This window comes from Theropithecus gelada, chromosome 15 (genome assembly GCF_003255815.1).
Source record: "Theropithecus gelada isolate Dixy chromosome 15, Tgel_1.0, whole genome shotgun sequence".
NCBI classification, from domain to species: Eukaryota; Metazoa; Chordata; class Mammalia; order Primates; family Cercopithecidae; genus Theropithecus; species Theropithecus gelada.
In genome coordinates, this window is record NC_037683.1 from 48,584,458 (window position 1) to 48,605,395 (window position 20,938).

The window sequence follows — 20,938 nt, forward strand, 5'->3', positions numbered from 1 at the left end:
CCATCTCAAGCCTCAGCTCAAACGCTTCCTCCCATTTCACTTTCCCACATGTGTCCTGCCCCGACTCCCAGAGCTAACCCATTTCTACCGCGACTTCACAAAATATTCCTCTTAGGACTCTTCAGCTTTTAATAACCGATTAATGACCTATTGGTGGCAGACCAGCCAATTCCACTAAGAACATCTGTTCACATGTGTGCTCCCTGGATTACTAAATGTACGAAACCAGCCTGCATCTGCTTCCCACAGCCCTGGCACAAGGCTGGCACAGGGTAGGCATGCAAATATTCACCAGAAGAGGCCTGGTTAGCATTCCACACCTTTTACTTGGCTAGTATTATGGAGGAAGACGTGTACATATTTTCTAGATACTGAGTATCATTTTTATGAACTTGAGCATCTTTGACGGATCAGGTACCTCCATGTATATTACACCTTTAATCCTCACAACCCTAATGAGGTCAGTGAAACTTTCATTGCATCAAGTGGCAAGTTGTTACGTGGCAGAGCTAGAATCTGAAGTCAGGTCTCCTGCCTTTTGCTGATTCTGAGATACTCTCACACGTATTGTTCATCCACGGAACCCACTGCTTGAAAGACGTAACAGATGCTCATGGGCTTCCTGTTGTGTGTGGGGCCAATGACCTGCACTACATGGGCGCAGACAGAGGTGGTTTTATTGTTTTCTGTTACTTCCCTCCAGCTGCCTGTTCCTGCTGCTGTTCCTGATCCCTTTTGAAGCACACCGGGTAAGGACCAAAGGACAGCCCTGCTACAGGAGGAGGAGGATTGAGGAAAAAAATGAAAAGAAATAATAAAATGAAAACATCAAAAGGAAGCCCTATAAAGTTAAATTTTGTAATTTAATTAAGTGCTTGTTTTCGTGACTCTACTTCTCAAGTCTCCTGCTGTTGCTCTGGGGCTTGTGGCTTGTTCTGGGGCAGAAGGAAGTTGCTGGAGGCCTGGCCTCCAGGCTGGAGGGGTGCCAATGCAAGGGTCATACTAATGGAACTATCAATGCACCTGCCTTAAAGGAGCCTGAAGAATGCCTCCAGTGGGCTGCTGGGCATAAGCCCTGAACTGTCCATACACTACTTAGGATATTCGAACAGAGTCCAGAGCTCAGAGGCAGGGAGAACCAATATGGCTGCTGAAGGCCTAGGGAAAAGCAACACAGGACAGTTGTCCATTTGAGACTCTTTCTCTATCAGAGAGGAGTTAGGAATATACTGGTCGGTTCAGAGACCACAGTGTGAATCTGGCAGAAAAACTTGCTCTATATATCCCCTACCATCATGGGGGACGGCCAAACTGATTGTTATTGAACAGGTTCAGTGATGTGATACGAGAAGTGCCAGGGGACTTAAGGAAATGGAAATCTGTAAAGCAGTTCTAGACCCCTTCTAGGTCTAGAACTGATCGCATTGGGAAACACTAAAGTAAGTTCAGCTAGATATACCTATGAGAGGTTTTGGCAAAAGACTTAGGTAAGATGGCTGGGTTTAAGACAACATGTGTAATTCCAGATATGGTATACCAATTCATTATTTGGTATTTCAGACTAAGAAATTCATTTGTGCTCCTAAAGATTTTAATCAGTTTGGGTAAAGCAAGCAATGTCTGTCTGATGTTTCAGGCATTTTCAGGAGAACAAATAACTGGGACAACTGAGGCTATGACTTAGTGGCATAAAGTTGGTTTCAGGATAAAAGTATGGTTTGTTCCAAATAAAACCCAATAGTCCCCCAACTCTCAGAGGAATCACAGTGATGGTGTGAAGAGCCTCTTTGAATACACAATTGCATACCTAGTGACCATACAATCGGAGATCTGGTCATAATGAAACACTTTATACAGATAGGAATAGACAAGGGATTTCTGACACACTCATGCTTTGGATGTGTCAGTACAAGACAGTATGTGAGACTGTGATTCTGCCAGGCAGAGGGGAACAGGCATGATTTATCTGCTGGCAAATGAGTCCTCACTACACCTAATCATTCTTTTATCTAAGTGCACCTTGATCTTAGTCCTGGACATCAAAATAGTCAATTATTGGCTCCTTGGTTATTTTCTGTAAATTACTGCTCCCAGGATTCCTGAAAAACAAACAAAGCATGATCAGTCTTTTCTTCTTTGGGGGAAACAGATATAGGTCTTCAGAAAGTTAAGGATCAGCTGATTTACCATTTGTGAAGCTTAAACATTTACTTTATTTTTATTTTATTCTTACTTTTTTCCTTCTGCCCTTTGTGAATAATTTTTTTAACTTTTGTTTTTTCTAGATTTACATATTACATGGGGAATTTCATTCTGTGAGATAACAAATTCTCTATTTACACTTTACAGTTTAGAGATAACCTTTGACAATCTATTCACAGTATTTCATACATGATGATTACTTTTCCCTGCCTTCACAGTTCAATGAATGCTCAGTTAATAGCTTAAGCCAAGCGAGCATCTCACTTGTGAAGTTTTGATAGTGGGACAAACATGAGCTGGTGATTTTGAAATTTGGTAATGGGCACATGGGCATTTATGATAGTAATACTATCCTCTCTGCTCTAAAAAGTTTCTGTAATGGAGTTTTGTACAAAAATAAAGCAAGCAAAGTGTTTTCAAAAAGATAGCATGGGATAAAGGGGCCAATAACTTCACATGGTTGTGTCTAAGCAGGACTGGACCTGACTGTGGCAGTGTCTGAGAAAACCCCTCATGTTTCCAAAGTGACCGCCCATATGGATTTGTAGGCTGTGCTGACCAGAACCTAGGGCACTCAGCTCCTAGGGGTGGAGAGGGGCTGGTCCTGGGGACCAGGACGCTCTTGGCTGAGTCAGAGCCCAGTGGGCAACACCTACCAGTCCCACAGGAACACTAAGTGCTATGACCTTCATGGTGACCTTGTAAACTGCCCTAACCACCCTTCCAGAGGTTTTGTGCAGGAATCACAGAGGAGGTACTGCTAGGACTTGTTTGTGGAAAGCCAGAATGGGAGTAGGCACCCCTCTCCTTCTGGGCTTTGAAGTAACTTTTAGCCACACTGCCTTGGTTACAGTGGGGCAGCAGAGGAGCACCATCCCGCCTTCCCTTCCTCTCCCTGACAAGTGACAAACAACTGGGACAACTGAGGGTATGACTAAGTGCTCTAAAGTTGGTTTCGGGCCACAATTCTGGTTTCTCCAAATGAAGTCCAATAGTCCCCCAACTCTTAGAGCTCCTTCCCTGCTCCCGTCCAAGAAAACATCTGGCAGACTTGCCCCTTGCCAACTTGGCTTTCTTTTCTCTTTAAATCATGAATATGTTTGTTATTAAAATTATTCAAACCATACAGAAGTAGACAGAGCAAAACAAGAAAGTACCACCCACCCCTGTCACCGGCAATTCTCATCCCCACACCCACTTCCATCTTCAGAGTAACTGTTCTTTTTTTTTGGGACAGAGTCTGTCTCTCTGTTGCCCAGGCTGGAGTGCACTGGCGTGATCGCGGCTCACTGCAACCTCCACCTCCCACCCAGGTTCAAGTGATTCTCTTGCCTCAGTCTCCCAAGCAGTTGGGTTTACAGGTGCCCACCACCATACCCGGCTACTTTTTTGTATTTTTTAGTAGAAATGGGTTTTCACCTTGCTGGCCAGGCTGGTCTTGAACTCCTGACCTCAAGTGATCCATCCGCCTTGGCCTCCCAAAGTGCTGGGATTACAGGTGTGAGCCACCGCGCCTAGCCCAGAGTAACTATTCTTAACTACATGATGTTTCAGTCTTAAACCATCTGGTGTGACAGACTGAATCCACTTCCCAGTGTCACCATCTACACCGTGGAAACTACGTCCAGTGACTGCTCTCTCTAGAATCAACATCAAACTTAGGACCCCTGTGGTGGGAACAAATGTGTCTGATACCCCAACTAAACATTACATATATGAACATGGCACCCCAAGGCAAGGCCTGAGGAGGCCATCAATGGTTGGTGCAGCCCAGGACAATTCAACCCCTGCTGGCTTTTCTGGACAGATAGGTCCCCTTGGAAAGCAGCTGGAGAATCTTACTTGTCTGACTGATGTCTGTGATGAGGAATTGGTGGTGGAGGCCGTGCCTGCATTTCCCTTTCAAGCACACCTGTCAGCGTTGTAGGAGGACAAATGGACTTCCCCCTGATAAAAGTCAAAACACCAAGCATTGAAAAGTGAGAATCGTTGGTGGAGATGGACAGAAAGCTAGAAACTCAGCCCATGATTTTGGCACTATGACCTACTGAGCACTCTCTGGTATGAACTGTCTGCTCTCAGGCATGGCCACCTGCATTTAACCCCCCATCCCTTCCACCCATCTATGCTAGGCCTGTGGCTTGCTTCCCTTCATGTCAGACTTAAGTTTTCTTCATTGGGAAGTTCTTCCTATTCCCAGGTTCTGAGAGTGATCCTAGGTCCTCCCTGTCCCCTCCTGGTCACATTACTGCTTCAGTTTCCTCTGATGGCAAAAACACCATTCACAGAGGGTGCCTTGAACCAGAGTTTAGCATTCTTTCTGTTTTCTGCCAAGAGGACAGAGCCAAGGAGAGGACAGACAGAGGACCAGGAGACAGAAGGAGAAAAGAGCAGATATGATGGGCAGGCTCCCTTGCCTGAAGAAATGCTGCTTCCGCCATCTGGTATGACTGTAGGCAGATGTGACACTTGTGCATTTTGAGTGCATCTGCCCTATGGATCGAGGCATAGGTTTTACTCTTTGGCTCAGGCCTTTAGATTATCAGGGAAGTGCCAGAGTAGCAGATTTTCCTTCTACTTTTCCAAGAGGGAAAGTGGTAGTAAGAAAGACAAATATTGACAGACCCTGCTTCTTGGGTCCAGTTTGCCCTGCTTAGGAGTTCTTCCTCTGATGGCGGGATCGACCTACCTGACAGCAGTGATCACCACATTGCGCTTTGGTTCACTGTCATAGCTCACGCTCTCTAGGCCATAAACTTGGGCCAGGTCATGGATGATCCGGCGGTGGTCTCTGTTCATGGGAGGGAAGCTGTGGCTTTTCTTACTATTCTTTCCCTGTATTAAGGGAAGAGATGACAGATTGATCATATCATTCTGAAAACAAAAGGCTTACAACTAATCTTACCACACAAGAATTACACGGATCAATGAGGTGATTTTAGAGGCCCACAGCATAGAGCATTTTACTAACTGCCAAGCAAGCCTGGAGGGGTTTGGGAAGATGGGTGTTGATGCACTTCTTTCACCTACTCTGTTAGCCACAACAGTAGCAGCTGGACAGGGTTAGAGACAAAGGGTAAGTGAACCACGACTTAGATAGACAGCGTAATGGTTCTTCCTGATAGGTTCCATCACGGGGGAGTGGGTGATATTCCCCAAAAATAACTAAATAAAGACTTACAAAACAAGAAAAGATTATTTCCTTTAAAAGTATGTTCTACTTTAAAAATCATGAGTATTCAGATACAGACACACAAGCAGAGAAACACATCTGTTCGGGTTTCTTAATTAGGAGAGGAACAATGCACTCCATTTTCTCCTTCATGTTAGTATTCTGCTGGGAAGTGGTAACAGAAGGAAGGAAAGGAGGGGAATAGGAAGAGGGTAAGGAGACTGGGAAGGAAAACCACCAGCATTAGACACAGGGGCTAAAGCAGCTATCTCATCCTTACTCACAGTCCCCTCTGATGGGAGAGGGAGGGAGCCAATGCAGCGCTGGGAGCTTCTGACTAACCTCAAGACTTTTTCACTTAAAGCTACCTCCGTGACATCCCTGGCTGCCTCCAGGACAGGGGTCTCCCTCTTCTGAAGAAGTCTATCCCACTGCTCTCCGGCTATAGTCATACAACTTTTATCCTTCCCAAAGGGGACATTCCTGCCTTTAGAATATAAAGAATCAGTGGGCTTTCCTAGCATACAATAGCCCATCAAAGATATGAGGGGCTAGAGTGTCTTCCTAAGTGTCCCACACAGTCACTCAACTATCAGTATTGAGACCCCTCACCCAGAGTTTCTTCATCCATTCGTAGGCATTTAGCCAGTATTTTTCTTTTCTTTTTTTTTTTTGAGACAGGATCTCAAGCTGGAGATTCAAGCTGGAGTACAGTGACTCTACCTCAGCTTACTGCAGCCTTGACCTCCCGGGCTTAAGCAATCCTCCTTCCTCAGCCCCCTGAGTAGCTGGGAGTACAGGTGTGCACCACCACGCCTGGCTAATTTTTTATTTTTTGTAGAGACAGGGTTTTGCCATGTTGCCCAGGCTGGTCGCGAACTCCTGGACTCAAGTGATCCGCCTGCTGCCTCAGCCTCCCAAAGTGCTGGGATTACAGGTGTGCGCCACCACGCCTGGCCTTTACTGACAGCTGACTGCAGATCTTTTCTTTCCTTCTTTTTCCTTTTTTTTTTTTGAGATGGAGTTTCACTCTTGTTGCCCAGGCTGGAGTGCAGTGGCAGAATCTCTCTCACAGCAACCTCCACCTCCTGGGTTCAAGGAATTCTCCTGCCTCAGTCTTGCAAGTAGCTGGGATAACAGGTGCCCGCCACCACACCCAGCTAATTTTTATATTTTTAGTAGAGACGGGGTTTTGTCACGTTGGCCAGGCTGATCTAGAACTCCTGACCTCAGGTGATCTGCCTGCCTTGGCCTCCCAAAGTGCTGGGATTACAGGCCTGAGACACTGTGCCTGGCCGACTGTAGATCTTTTCTGCAGTCAACTGTCCTGAACCAGGACAGGCTTCCACAGATGGTATAATGGCTGTGTTTTGAGACAGATAAGGATCCTTGAAGAAGTTGTGACTTCTTCCTACAACTACTCTGGCTTGACAGTGTTTCCAGGACTTGATTTTTTTTTTTTTTCCATCAAGCTGGCCTTAGAGAAATGTCCAGTGGGATGTTTCCACTTCAACCTTATTCACGGCCTCCACGAGGGTTTCCATTTCCTTCTCAACGTCACTGACAAACTTTAAGTCCTTCCTGAAATGAGAAATCACCGCAGTTACTTTTGTCTGTCCCTGCCCTTCTGAGAACGCCTTTCACCCATCCTCTCCCTGTAAAGTGGAGACAATAGACAATGCTGGCAGAAAAACTGCAGAGATTAGGAATTGTCAGAAAACAGAAGGATGACTGTGATGGAAGAAAGAACAAAAGAGAAAAATGTAAGAAATGAGAAGATGAAAGGAGAAATAGCCACTGGAGGGCCAGGGACTCCAGGAGAAAAATAAGAGCTGTTACAGCTCCAAGTGAGAACTCGTGCAAATGTGAGACTCAGGTGGACAGAGGCGGAATGAAGCCCAGAGATCCTCCAGTTTAGTCTAGTCTAGCCCTTTGGAGGCCCAAACTCTTAGCACCGCCCCATCCAAACTCTTACCTCAAACCTACCCCAAGTTCAGTTCTTTAAGGGGACAGTTTTGAAAAACCAAGAGAAGGATATTTATTAAACAGCATGTAATCTTTTACAATAGATAAACAAACAAACTTGAACTGGCTTAATCACAGGAGGAGCACATATTAGTTATGACATCTCAAAAGACTAAACCCTCTGACAAGCCACAATTAAGAAAGCAGGGAACAAGTTACATACCTGGCATCTTCTTTCAAACTATCACTGAATTTTGATCCTGAAGAACGTATATTGAAAGGATCGGAATCCTCACTGATATGAAACGCCTCTGCTAATCTCCTGAAAGGGAGAGAGAGGTATGCAAATAAAAGGAGTGGGAGGGAAACTATCTTACAGTAACACCGAGTGCCTACTATATCCTAAATTCTTTATGCATTATTTATCTCTATTTCAGTAAACTGATTAAGGAAAGAATAACAACAACTTGGGATATGAGGTGGTATTCATAAAAGAAGGTAAACAAAACAGATCTATAAGGATCTGAGTGAGTCATAGGCTGAACACTGGGGACTTAGATTATTTGGGGAAGAGGATTTTGCAGGTGTGGGATGGTCTGAGAATGGTCAATGGGGGATGACTTTCTCTGAGGCTTAGTTTAAAGATAAAGTACACAAAATAGACATACAAATGTTAAAATTAATATAGAAATATGAAAAGTAAAGAATTCCATTAACATATGCATGTCATTTTTATACATTTCTTGGCTGGGTGCAGTGGCTCACACCTGTAATCCTAGGACTTTGGGAGGCCAAGGCAGGTGGATCACTTGAGGCCAGGAGTTCGAGACCAGCCTGGCCAACATGGTGAAACCCCATCTCTCCTAAAAATACAAAATTTAGCTGGTGTGGTGGCGCATGCCTGTAATCCTAGTTGCTAGGAGGCTGAGGCATGAGAATCGCTTGAACCCAGGAAAAAGAGGTTGTGGTGAGCCGAGATTGCGCCACTGTGCTCCAGGGCAACACAGCGAGACTCTAAAATAATAATAATAATAAAAAATAATACATTTCTTTATTATTTTACTTTTATTGACCAATTGTTATTGCTTCATATTTATGAAGCACAGTTTGATGTTTCGGTACATATATACTATGCTGTATAATGACCAAATCAGTGTATTAGGCATATCCATCACCTTATTATTTCTTTGTGGTGAGAATATACAGAAGCCTCTTTTCTAGCTATTTTGTAATATACTACACCTTACTATTAGCCGTCATCACCCCAGTGTGCCACAGAACACCAGAACTTAGGCCAGGTGCAGTGGCTCATGACTGTAATCCCAGCACTTTGGGAGGCTGAGGCAGGCGGATCACCTGAAGTCGGGAGTTCGAGACCAGCCTGACCAATATGGAGAAACCTCGTCTCTACTAAAAATATAAAAATTAGTCAGGCGTGTGGTGCATGCCTGTAATCCCAGCTACTCGGGAGGCTGAGGCAGGAGAATCACTTGAACTTGGGAGGTGGAGGTTGCAGTGAGCTGAGATAGCGCCATTGCACTCCAGCCTGGGCAACAAGAGCAAAACTCCTTCTCCAAAAAACAAAAACAACAACAACAAAAACATACACTGGAACTTATTACTACCATCTATTTGTAACTTTGTATCCACTGACCAATCTCTCCTCATCCTCCCCTTTCCACCTCGTCCCTCTTCTCAGTCAGGTAACCACTATTCTACTCTCTGCTTCTATATTAATTTTTAAAAAAATATTCTACATATGAATGAGATCATGTGGTATCTGTCGTTCTGTGTCTGGTTTATTTCACTTAACATGATGTCCTCCAGGTTCATCCATGTTGCTGCAAATGAGAGGGTTTCATTTTTTTTATGGCCGAAGAATATTCCATTCTGTATATATATACCCATTTTCTTTATCCATTCAGCCATGTTGGCCACTTGAGTTGATTTCATATCTTGGCTATTGTAAATAGTGCTGCAACAAATGTGAGAGTATAGGTATCTCTACAGATTTGATTTCCTCTGTACAGATACCAAGGAATAGGATTGTTGGATCATATGGTAGTTCTATTTTTTATTTTTTTTGAGACGGAGTCTCGCTCTGTCACCCAGGCTGGAGTGCAGTGGCCGGATCTCAGCTCACTGCAAGCTCCTCCTCCCGGGTTTACACCATTCTCCTGCCTCAGCCTCCCGAGTAGCTGGGACTACAGGCGCCCACCACCCCACCCGGCTAGTTTTTTGTATTTTTTTTTTTAGTAGAGACGGGGTTTCACCGTGTTATTATTTCTTTGTGGTGAGAATATACAGAAGCCTCTTTTCTAGCTATTTTGTAATATACTACACCTTACTGTTAGCCGTCATCACCCCAGTGTGCCACAGAACACCAGAACTTAGGCCAGGTGCAGGATGGTCTCGATCTCCTGACCTCGTGATCCGCCTGTCTCGGCCTCCCAAAGTGCTAGGATTGCAGGTTTGAGCCACCGTGCCCGGCCGGTAGTTCTATTTTTAATGTGAGGAAATTCCATACTATTTTCCGTAGTGGCTGTACTAATTTATAATCCCACCAGAGTGTATAAGTGTTCCCTTTTTTCTAATTGTTTTTTTGAGGCTGGGTCTGGCTCTTGTAGCCCAGGCTGGAGTGCAGTGGTATGATCTCAGCTCACTATAAATTTCTGGGCTTAAGCCGTCCTCCCACCTCAAGTTCTCCAGTAGCTGGAACTATAAGTGTGCCACCATGCCTGGCTAATTTTTGTATTTTTTGTAGAGACAGGGTTTTGCTATGTTGCCCAGGCTGGTCTTGAACTCCAGAGCTCAAGTGATCTGCCGGCCTCAGCCACCCAAATGCTGGGATTATGGGCATGAGCCGCTGTGCCCGGCCCCTTTTTTCACTATAACATTTTTCTCTATGTGTATATATATATGTATATATTTTTGGAGATGGAGTCTTGCTCTTGTTGCCCAGGCTGGAGTACAATGGTGCGATCTTTGCTCACTGCAACCTCCGCCTCCCGGATTCAAGTGATTCTCCTGCCTCAGTCTCCCGCCTCAGTCTCCCAAATAGCTGGAATTACAGGCGCCTGCAACCATGCCCAGCTAATTTTTGTATTTTCAGTAGAGACGGGGTTTCAACAGGTTGGCCAGGCTGGTCTTGAATTCCCAACCTCAGGTGATCCGTCTGCCTCGGCCTCCCAAAGTGCTGGGATTACAGGTGTGGGCCACTGTGCCCAGTCTTTCTCTATAATTTTAAGTAGCTGCCATTATTTTTTTTTTTTTTTTTTTTTTTTTTTTTTTTTTTTTTTTTTTTTTTTGAGACGGAGTCTCGCTCTGTCGCCCAGGCTGGAGTGCAGTGGCCGGATCTCAGCTCACTACAAGCTCCGCCTCCCGGGTTCACGCCATTCTCCTGCCTCAGCCTCCCAAGTAGCTGGGACTACAGGCGCCCGCCACCTCGCCCGGCTAGTTTTTTGTACTTTTTAGTAGAGACGGGGTTTCACCATATTAACCAGGATGGTCTCGATCTCCTGACCTCGTGATCCGCCTGTCTCGGCCTCCCAAAGTGCTGGGATTACAGGCTTGAGCCACCGCGCCCGGCCTGCTGCCATTATTATATACAAAATTGTCTCACCCCCCCAAAAAATAAGAATGTGAGGTAACGCATATGCTAATTAGCTTTATTTAGCCATTCCACAATGTATACATACACATCATGCTGTATTACCATAAATATATACCATTTTTATTTAATAAAAAAATTTAAAAAACTTTGTTTCTTTGCCTCTCCCCAGCATTATCTTGTTAGCATTTCTCATATTATTATTTTGTTTTCACACTTAACTGTTTTCATAGCTCATAGTCTTCTAATTATGTATATCCCATATTTTAATCATTTCCCATTTAGTGGAACTTTAACAGTTCCCCAGTTTCTCAATATTATATAGGACACAATTAATATCTCTGTGCAAAAAGCTTTGAAAATGTTTCCAGTTGTGGGGTACACGGAGTGGACATAAGACTCTTGATCAATGTGGAGTAAGTGGTCTCCAGAATTGCCACTTTGTGCCCTAGCCATCAGTGTCTGAATCTCATGGCACCTCACCAACACTCAGTTATTTTATTTTTTTAAAGATAGATTTCAGCTTAGCACTTAGTACAATTTTCATTTACACTGTACCAGGAATCACTTACAAGCTTAGTGCCCACAATAATCTGGTTCACATTGCTAGGCTTCCAATTTTTCAAAAGAGGCTTACTTTTCAAATTTTCATGAGAATTTCTAGGGGAAGATCTTTTGATGTTTTGGTTCGTTGGCCACTAATACAAATTTAAACACCAATAAAACCTGTCTATGGGCTGAATTTGGCCTGCTAGTTTTTTATTTCTACAATAGAGATATACACACATGCATACACACATACATATATGCATAGGTGTATGTGTGTATATATGTGTGTGTATAAATAGATACAACTTTTGGTGGAATTTTCTTTAAATTTGCATTTTTTTCTCTTAGGTTTGTGTGTATTTATGAAAGAATCTATATAGTAAGGGTCATTATGTCATCACCAAGATTGAGGAGAAATTCAAAAGGCTTTCAAAAATACCTAGTTTTAATCAATAACATTTACTGAGTACGTACTATGTGCCAAGCTCTTGTGCCAAGAGTTTTATGAGTATCATTTTTAATTTTAATGTATTAATCCTCACAACAACTCTGGAAGGTAAATACTGTTATTGTCACATTTCTAGATTTTTAAGAAACCTAAGGCTTACAGACAATATGTGACTTTCCCAAGGTCTCACAGCTAAGTGATTTGTGAAGCTAGGATTCAAATCCAGACAATCTGACTCTAGATCTCTGGCTCTAACTAGTATACAATATGTCTTTCAACCACCAAAAGTATATTTCCATGTTTGGAGACCCTTCTGTGTATTCACTATAGCATTTCTGAAAACCTAGGACTCCTAATTTACATTCTGCAGCTGAGAACACTGACTGATGGTTCCTAAAGGGCAAGGGTTTTGAACAGCACTCACTACAAAGTCATTGTAAGGGTCAAACCAAGGAAAATTTGGACAGCACTAGTAGTCATCATATTACCTCTACACAATACGTAAAGAGGTACTATTAAAATTGTTGAAAGTCAAACTTCAAGGTAAAATAGGGCTATACTTTGTCTGCATTTGTCTAATATTTTATCTTAAACAAATTTCAAGGACAAGTTATGATAATATTACAATAAACTTCTGTATACCCTTCACCTAAATTCTTCAATTATTAGCATTTTGCAGGGCTATTCAATTTAATCAATCTTTGCTAGAATCAGAAAGTTTGCCAGTCGTTGAATAAATGCCTCTTGACCTGATAGTGTATCCTCAAATAACTTACTGCAGACATCATATTTAATGGTGAAATACTTAAAGTTTTCCCCAAGAGATGGAGGATTAGTCAGGAATATCTATCTATCTATCCATCTATCTATCTATCTATCTATCTATCTATCTATCTATCTATCTATCTATCTATTTTTTTGTGAGACTCAGTCTTGCTCTGTTGCCTAGGCTGGAGTGTGGTGGCGTGATCTCGGCTCACTGCAACCTCTGCCTCCCAGATTCAAGCAATTCTCTTGCCTCAGTCTCCTCAGTAGCTGGGACCACAGGTGTCCGCTACCACGCCTGTTAATTTTTGTATTTTCAGTAGAGACAGGGTTTCACCATGTTGGCCAGGCTGGTCTCCAACTCTTGACCTCAAGTGATCCGCCCGCCTCAGCCTCCCAAAGTGCTGGGATTACAGGCATGAGCCACCATGCCCGGCCAAGGAATATCTATTATTACCACCTTCCATTCAACAATATACTGAAGGCCCTAGCCAGTGCAACGACGTAAGAAGAAGAAATAAAAGTTAAGAATTGGAAAGAAGGAAAAAAGATAAAAGAAAAAAGAAAAGAAAAAACAGGAATTGAAATTAAATTACTATCATTAGAAGACATGACTGTATATATGCAAAATCCAAAAGAATCTACAATATCAGAAGTAAGTGAATTTAGTAAGGTTGCTAAATAAGTCAATAAATATCAATTGTATTTCTAAATACCAGCAACAAGCAATTAGAAAATACCAATTTAGGCCGGGTGCGGTGGCTCACACCTGTAAACCCAGCACTTTGGAAGGCTGAGGCAGGAGGATTGCTTGAGCCCAGGAATGTGAGACCAGCCTGGCCAAAATAGTGAGATGCTATCTTTACAAAGAAAACAAAACAAACAAACAAAAAAACCCAAAAAAATTAGCTGGATGTGGTACAAAAAATCTAAAAATTATTAGCTGGGTGTGGTGGCATGCACCTGCAGTTCCAGCTACTTGGGAGGTGAGGTGGGAGGATCACTTGAACCCAGGAGGTAGAGGCTGCAGTGAGCTGTAATTGTGCCATTGCACTCCAGCCTGGGAGACAGAGTGAGACGCTGTATCCGAAAAAAAAAAAAAAAAAAGTCAAGCCATTCATAGAATTTTTTCTGCCTTATCTGTGATGTATTTTTATGCCTGCTGAAGCATATAAACATCTTCTGTAACACATTTCTAAAATGAGCATTTGCTTTAAAATGAAGGCCTTGTAATTTGCATTTTTTCTTGAGGATGTCAACCTGGTCAAAAACAAAATAAACAAAACCCTTGTCACATTACATAATAATAATTTAAAAAAAATTAAAAGTTGGCCAGGCGTGGTGTCTCACACTTGTAATCCCAGCACTTTGGGAGGCCGAGGTGGGTGGATCATGAGGTCAGGAGATTGAGATCCTGGCTAACATGGTGAAATCCTGTCTCTACTAAAAATACAAAAAATTAGCCGGGTGTGGTGGCGGGCACCTGTAGTCCCAGTTACTTGGGAGGCTGAGGCAGGAGGATGGCGTGAACCTGGGAGGTGGAGCTTGCAGTGAGCTGAGATCGTGCCACTGCACTCCAGCCTGGGTGACAGAGCGAGACTCCGTCTCAAAAAAAAAAAAAAAAAAAAAATTACAAGTAATACAAGGAGAAAACCCATCTATAGCAGCATCAAAAATCAAGAAACAAATCTACTGACAGAACACAAAATCTATATATACAAAACATAAAGTATCATTGAGAGAAATCAAAGACGACATGAAATGCAAGAATACACCCTCCTCATGGATTAGAAAATTCAATGCTGTAAGGATTGCAAATTGACCTACAAGTTAAATAACAACTCAATCAAAATCCCAGCAGGTTTCTTGGGTATATATTATAAGAAGTCGGCCGGGCGCGGTGGCTCAAGCCTGTAATCCCAGCACTTTGGGAGGCCGAGATGGGCGGATCACGAGGTCAGGAGATCGAGACCATCCTGGCTAACACGGTGAAACCCCGTCTCTACTAAGAAATACAAAAAATAGCCGGGCGAGGTGGCAGCGCCTGTAGTCCCAGCTACTCGGGAGGCTGAGGCCGGAGAATGGCGTGAACCCGGGAGGCGGAGCTTGCAGTGAGCTGAGATCCGGCCACTGCACTCCAGCCTGGGCGACAGCGCGAGACTCCGTCTCAAAAAAAAAAAAAAAAAAAAAAAAAAAAAAAAAAAAAAAAGAAGTCAATTGTGAAATATAAGTGGATATGGGCTGGGTGCAGTAGCTCATGCTTATAATCCCAGCACTTTGGGGGGCCAAGGTAGGAGGTTTGCTTGAGCCAGAATTTTGAGACCATCCTGGTCAACATAGTAAAACCCCATGTTTACAAAAAAAAAAAAACTTAGCCGGTCATAGTGGCGTGTGTGCCTATAGTTCACCTATTTTGGAGGCTGAGGCACAAGGATCCCTTGAGCCCAGGAGTTCAAGGGTGCAGTGAACTATGATTGTGCCATTACATTCCAGCATGGGTGACAGAGCAAGATCCTATCTCAATAAATAAATAAATAAATAAATGAAAAAGACATTAAGTTGAAATGTAAAGGGCTAAGAATAAAGAATAATCAAAGACAATATTGAAGAGGAGTCATGATTGAGGATATATACTACCAGGTATTAAGACTTGTTATAAAGGCACAGTAATTAAGACAGTGTGATACTAGTGCAGTTGAACACGATGAGCTCAGAAATAGACTCACATACATATATTTGATATATTTTTATTTATTTTATTTTATTTTATTTTTTGACACAGAGTCTCACACTGTTGCCCAGCCTGGAGTGCAGTGGCATGATCTCGGCTCACTGCAAGCTCCGCCTCCCGGGTTCACGCCATTCTCCTGACTCAGCCTCCCGAGTAGCTGGGACTACAGGCGCCCGCCACCATGCCCGGCTAATTTTTTGTATTTTTTAGTAGAGACGGGGTTTCACTGTGTTAACCAGGATGGTCTCGATCTCCTGACCTCGTGATCCACCCACCTCAGCCTCCCAAAGTGCTGGGATTACAGGCATGAGCCACCGTGCCCAGCCTATTTTTGTTTTTGTTTTTTGAGACAGGGTTTCACTCTGTCACCAAGAGTATAGTCCAGGCTGGTGATCACGGCTCACTGTAGCCTTAGCCTCGCAGGTTCAAGCAATCCTCCCACCTCAGCCTCCCAAGTAGATGGGACTACAGGTACGTACCACCACACCTGGCTAATTTTGTTTTATTTTTTGTAGAGATGAGGTTTTGCAAGTTGCCCAGGCTTATAGGTGATTTATGACAGAGGTGGCACTGCAGAGTGCTGGAAAAAGGATAATCTTGGTACTTGTCAAATGGATATTCGCATGGAAAAAAGCTGAACTGTAAACTCTCCTTATCCATACTCAAAAAAATCAGTACAGGTCAACTGTAGATTTAAAACGTGAAAGGTAAAATAATACACTTTCTAGACAGTAAGAGAATATCATCATGGCCTCAGGATGACAAATTTTTCTAAATAGGACATGAAAAGTGCTTATTAAGAAACTCAAATAAACTGGACAATATTAACATTAAAAATTTCTGTTTATCAAAAGACATCAAGAGTTCTTTAGCTTCTGGGATAAAAAAAAGGTATCAAGAGAGTAAAAAACGAAGGTACAGAGTGCAACAAAGTACTCACAATGTATACAGAAAGCCAACAAAGGACTCATATTCAGAATACATAAATAATTCCTACTAATCAATACAAAAGAGCACAAAAATGCAAAGGACTTGTATCGGCACTTCAAAAATGAGGCTATCCAATGGCCAGTAACTATAAGAAAGGTACTCAATCTCTTAAGTTATCAGGAAAAAAGAAATTAAAAGCTCAATGACATCTTGTTATACACATCTACAAAATGGCTAAAATTAAAAAGACTGACAATTCTAAGTGCTGACAAAAATGTACAGCAATGGGAATTATCCTTTGCTGGTGGGAGTGTAATTTGGTACAATCACTTTGGACACTGGCAGACTCTACTAAAGCTGAACATATGTAAACCCTATTAATCAGCAATTCTACTTCTGGCTTATATCCAACAGAAATGTACAGAAATATAGAGCAAAGCAAGTTTAAGAATGTTCTGGGCCAGGTGTGGTGGCTTGTAATCCCAACACTTTCGGAGGTGGAGGCAAGTGGATCACCTGAGGTCAGGAGTTTGAGACCAGCCTGGCCAACATGGTGAAACTCCATTTCTACTAAAAATATAAAAATCAGGCCCGGTGCGGTGGCCCATAACTGTAATCCCAGCACTTTGGGAGGGTGAGGTGGATGGATCATGAGGTCAGGAGATCGAGACCATCCTGGCCAACACGGTGAAACCCTGTCTCTACTAAAAATACAAAAAATTAGCCAGGTGAGGTGGCAGGCGTCTGTGGTCCCAGCTACTTGGGAGGCTGAGGCAGGAGAATGGTGTGAACCTGGGAGGCAGAGCTTGCAATGAGCTGAGATTGCGCCACTGCACTCCAGCCTGGGAGACAGAGCGAGACTTCGTCTTAAAAAAAAAAAAAAAAAAGCACAAAAATCAGCCAGGCATGGTGGTGCGCGCCTGTAATGCCAGCTACTCTGAAGGCTAAGGCAAGAGAATCACTTGCATCTGGGAGGCAGAGGTGGCAGTGAGCCAAGATCATGCCATTGCACTCCTGCCTGGGCGATAAGAGCAAAACTCCACCTCAAAAACCAAAAAATTCTTAACAGCTTTATTTGTAATAGTCTAATACTTAATACAAAGATATCCATTAACAGTAGAATGGGTAAATGAATAGTAATACAAAAAAAATCATGCAGGAATAAAAATGAATAAAGCATTGCTACATGCAACAACAGGAGTGAATGTCACAAAAAAGTAATGAAAGAAGCCAGACAAAAATAATACAAACTACATGATTCCATCACCTACATAAAGTTCAAAAACTAATCTAAAGAGAAGTTAGGATAGAGGTTTTACGTTTATGTAGAGTACAAGGGACAGTTCTGGTAATTATCTTTTCACCTGAGTGCTTAATTACACAACTGTATTCATTTAGTGACGATTCACTGATCTGCACACTTCCAATCTTCACTATGTATGCTAAACTTCAATGAAAAGTTCACTAAACAGTGTTTTAAACAATGAGTCAGGAAGTTGGCCAGTCCCTGAACAAGTATGCTGTGGTATGATGTTTATATCATGCCCAAAACCACACAGCTCATGTTTCTCAATATACTGAAATCACCTGAGTGATTATCCTTAAGACAATTCAATTCTTGGTAACGGCATTTCTCTTGCTCTTTGATAACAGTAAAAGACGCAGCGCAGTGCTGAGTAAATGTCTGATGTTTGAAGGGTTGCTCCCTTCCATTAATTTCACAGAGCTCAAGGGCAAGGAGATTTAAAAAGCAACTGAAACTACTTACTTTTTCCTTTCCAAGGCTGAACACTCCTCATCACACTCCAGCCTGGATAAGCAAATGAAAAAAAAAAATAAAGTCAGAGTACTGGCTGTACAGCTCCTATCCAGCAAGAAAAGAAAGTCTCAGTCAACCTGGAAGCACAGCTGACTCTAGCCAAAGAACATTCCCTCAGGCCAGGAAGCCTGTGAGGCCACCTGTTCTTCAGTTTCCATTAGTACCCTTGCCCTAGAAATATCATTTCCCCATGGACCCCAACCCAGGGATGGCTGGATGAGGTCCCTCTCAAGGACAGGTGGGATGGCCTCTCTGTTATGGGGCCTAGGAGTCCTCCAGCGGCCTCAGAGTGTTCCCTGGCTGCTCAGCCCCAAATGCTCCACAGGTGCCCCTCTTAACAGCCCAATCTCCCACTCCAGAGACAGTCACCACTCTGGGTTCTCTATTCTCACATGGGTTAAGCTAAACACACATTGGTCTCTGCTTCCTTTGGTTACTGTGAGGCCTGGAAAAGTCTCCTCTAGTCTTAGCTATCTCCTGAGTAGGATGCGTTGGGGATGGAACGGATGTCTCAACATCAAATTGTCTATTGAATACTTATTATGTATGCAAGGCTCTACTATGAAGTACTGAGATAGATGAATAATCCCTGCCCTCTAATTGAAGTCTAATTGAAGAAAGAAGGCACATATATGCATTTTAAAAATTACCTGGCTTGATGAACTTCCTTTTTGGTAATTAACTTGCTGATCTCCACTGAACCTCCAAGTTGCATGTCTGTTATCTTAGAGGCCATGGAAATTGCAGCTATTCTGAAATATAAAAAAGAAAGGGAAAAAGAGGCATTGCAGTTTCACAAGAACCTCCTTATACTTGGGATACAGAAGACCTCTTTAAAAGCAAATCTAGGCCGGGTGTGGTGGCTCACGCCTGTAATTCCAGCACTTTGGGAAACTGAGGCAGGTGGCTCACCTGAAGTCAGGAGTTCAAGACCAGCCTGGCCAATATGGTGAAACCCCATCTCTACTAAAAATACAAAAACTTAGCCGGGCATGGTAGCAGGCTCCTGTGATCCCTGCTACTCAGGAGGCTGAGGCAGGAGAATCACTTGAACCTGGGAGGTGGAGGTTGCAGTGAGCCGAGATCACCCCACTGCACTCTAGCCTGGGCAACAAGAGTGAAACTCCATTTCAAAAAAAAAACAAATCTATCACATGAAAACTGGTGTGGTCTTGGAAGCCCGGCTACTATGAACTACCAACATATCTATGTCATATCTCCTCAATTATATTCAAAGCAGCTACCTGGGAAGCGATGAGGTGACTCAAACCCTCAGTATTCCCTAGAGCAACACGTGGCACTTAGTAGGTATTCAAACATAGCCAATCTGATGTGTGCATCCTCTTAAAGTCCTATATCCATGGCACCTCTCCCCATCTAACCAGATACATATAAAATATATATAAATTATAATATATATTATATATTATACATATATACAAAACCATTCATTCTCTAACATCTCCATCTCAGCACTCAGATCCCTATATGGCTACACAGGTCCCAAGACTTCAGGAAGCTGCAGAGATACCTCACAGAACAATTAGAAACCCTCACACTGGCCGGGTGCGGTGGCTCAAGCCTGTAATCTCAGGACTTTGGGAGGCCGAGACGGGCGGATCACGAGGTCAGGAGATCGAGACCACCCTGGCTAACACGGTGAAACCCCATCTCTGCTAAAAAATACAAAAAACTAGCCGGGCGAGGTGGCAGCGCCTGTAGTCCCAGCTACTCGGGAGGCTGAGGCAGGAGAATGGCGTGAACCCGGGAGGCGGAGCTTGCAGTGAGCTGAGATCCGGCCACTGCACTCCAGCCTGGGCGACAGAGCCAGACTCTGTCTCAAAAAAAAAAAAAAAAGAAACTCTCACACCAGAAGGGCACAGGGCTTAGCCCTGGCTGTGCCAATGACAAATGGTGGGATGTGAAAGCAATTCACCTAACTTCAGGACATCTTCCCTTCTTATCTCACAATGTTATACGACCAAAAGAGAGAAAAAGAGAAAGAGGAAGGAGGAAGCGGAAAAATTTAAGTTATTTTACACACCAAAGTTAGGGAAGAAAAGGTACATAAAGCAGCACTTTTTCTTTGAACTAGAGAAACTAGATTCTTAAAAATGTATGTAAGAAACTTTCTAGCCAGGTGTGGTGGCTCACTCCTGTGATCCCAGCACTTTGAGGGGCCGAGGTAGGAGACCAGCCTGGGAAACAGGGCTAGACCCCTCTCAATAAAACAAAACAAAACAAACAAAAAAACCTTTTCAGCTTTTAGAAAAGGTGCAAGGATACTATGATAAACACATGTGTCTGTGCAGTGGTGTTTACAACTGATCACAACCAGTTACAGAGTTGTTTCTTCTCCACTCCCACTGATTCACTTGATTAGCTTTAAAAACAAAACAAAACACATGTATCTGTTTCACCTAGGTCACCAGTTGTTAACATTTAAGTAACACTAACCTTTGATAAGTACTAGATGCTTCAGAGCAAATCACCATCTCTTTTCTTCGTCCACATTCACACTGTAGCTCTACCTGAAGTCAGATGACATGGAACGACTTTTAGCGCACTGGAACCATGTGAATAAAGCAGTTTTCACTCTTAAATCCTCTCTCAAACCATAGCAGAGACTAGAGAGTCAGCGGGTGGCCACTCTCCAAGCTGGAAGAGGCTAACCACACATGCAAACTGACACAGTTGCTGACATGCTAGAAGTGCCCCCATCCACAATGCCCCCTTTTGGAAACCAC

General features: G+C 43.1%; 1 protein-coding gene across 2 annotated transcripts in view; it reads right to left on the reverse strand.

The window, feature by feature from the left end:
• Nucleotides 1–844: 844 nt before the first annotated feature.
• NFX1 (nuclear transcription factor, X-box binding 1) overlaps nucleotides 845–20,938 on the reverse strand; it is an 83,809-nt gene continuing 63,715 nt past the window's right edge. For both annotated transcript variants that reach the window (XM_025360361.1, XM_025360360.1), the window contains exons 17-24: nucleotides 20,649–20,722; nucleotides 18,842–18,943; nucleotides 18,141–18,182; nucleotides 7,563–7,661; nucleotides 6,889–6,955; nucleotides 4,892–5,037; nucleotides 4,045–4,149; nucleotides 845–2,099 (exon numbers count right to left, since the gene is read on the reverse strand). In XM_025360361.1, the coding sequence (XP_025216146.1) occupies nucleotides 2,027–2,099; nucleotides 4,045–4,149; nucleotides 4,892–5,037; nucleotides 6,889–6,955; nucleotides 7,563–7,661; nucleotides 18,141–18,182; nucleotides 18,842–18,943; nucleotides 20,649–20,722 (708 nt within the window). In that variant the 3' untranslated portion in view covers nucleotides 845–2,026. The remainder of the gene's footprint in view (nucleotides 2,100–4,044; nucleotides 4,150–4,891; nucleotides 5,038–6,888; nucleotides 6,956–7,562; nucleotides 7,662–18,140; nucleotides 18,183–18,841; nucleotides 18,944–20,648; nucleotides 20,723–20,938) is intronic.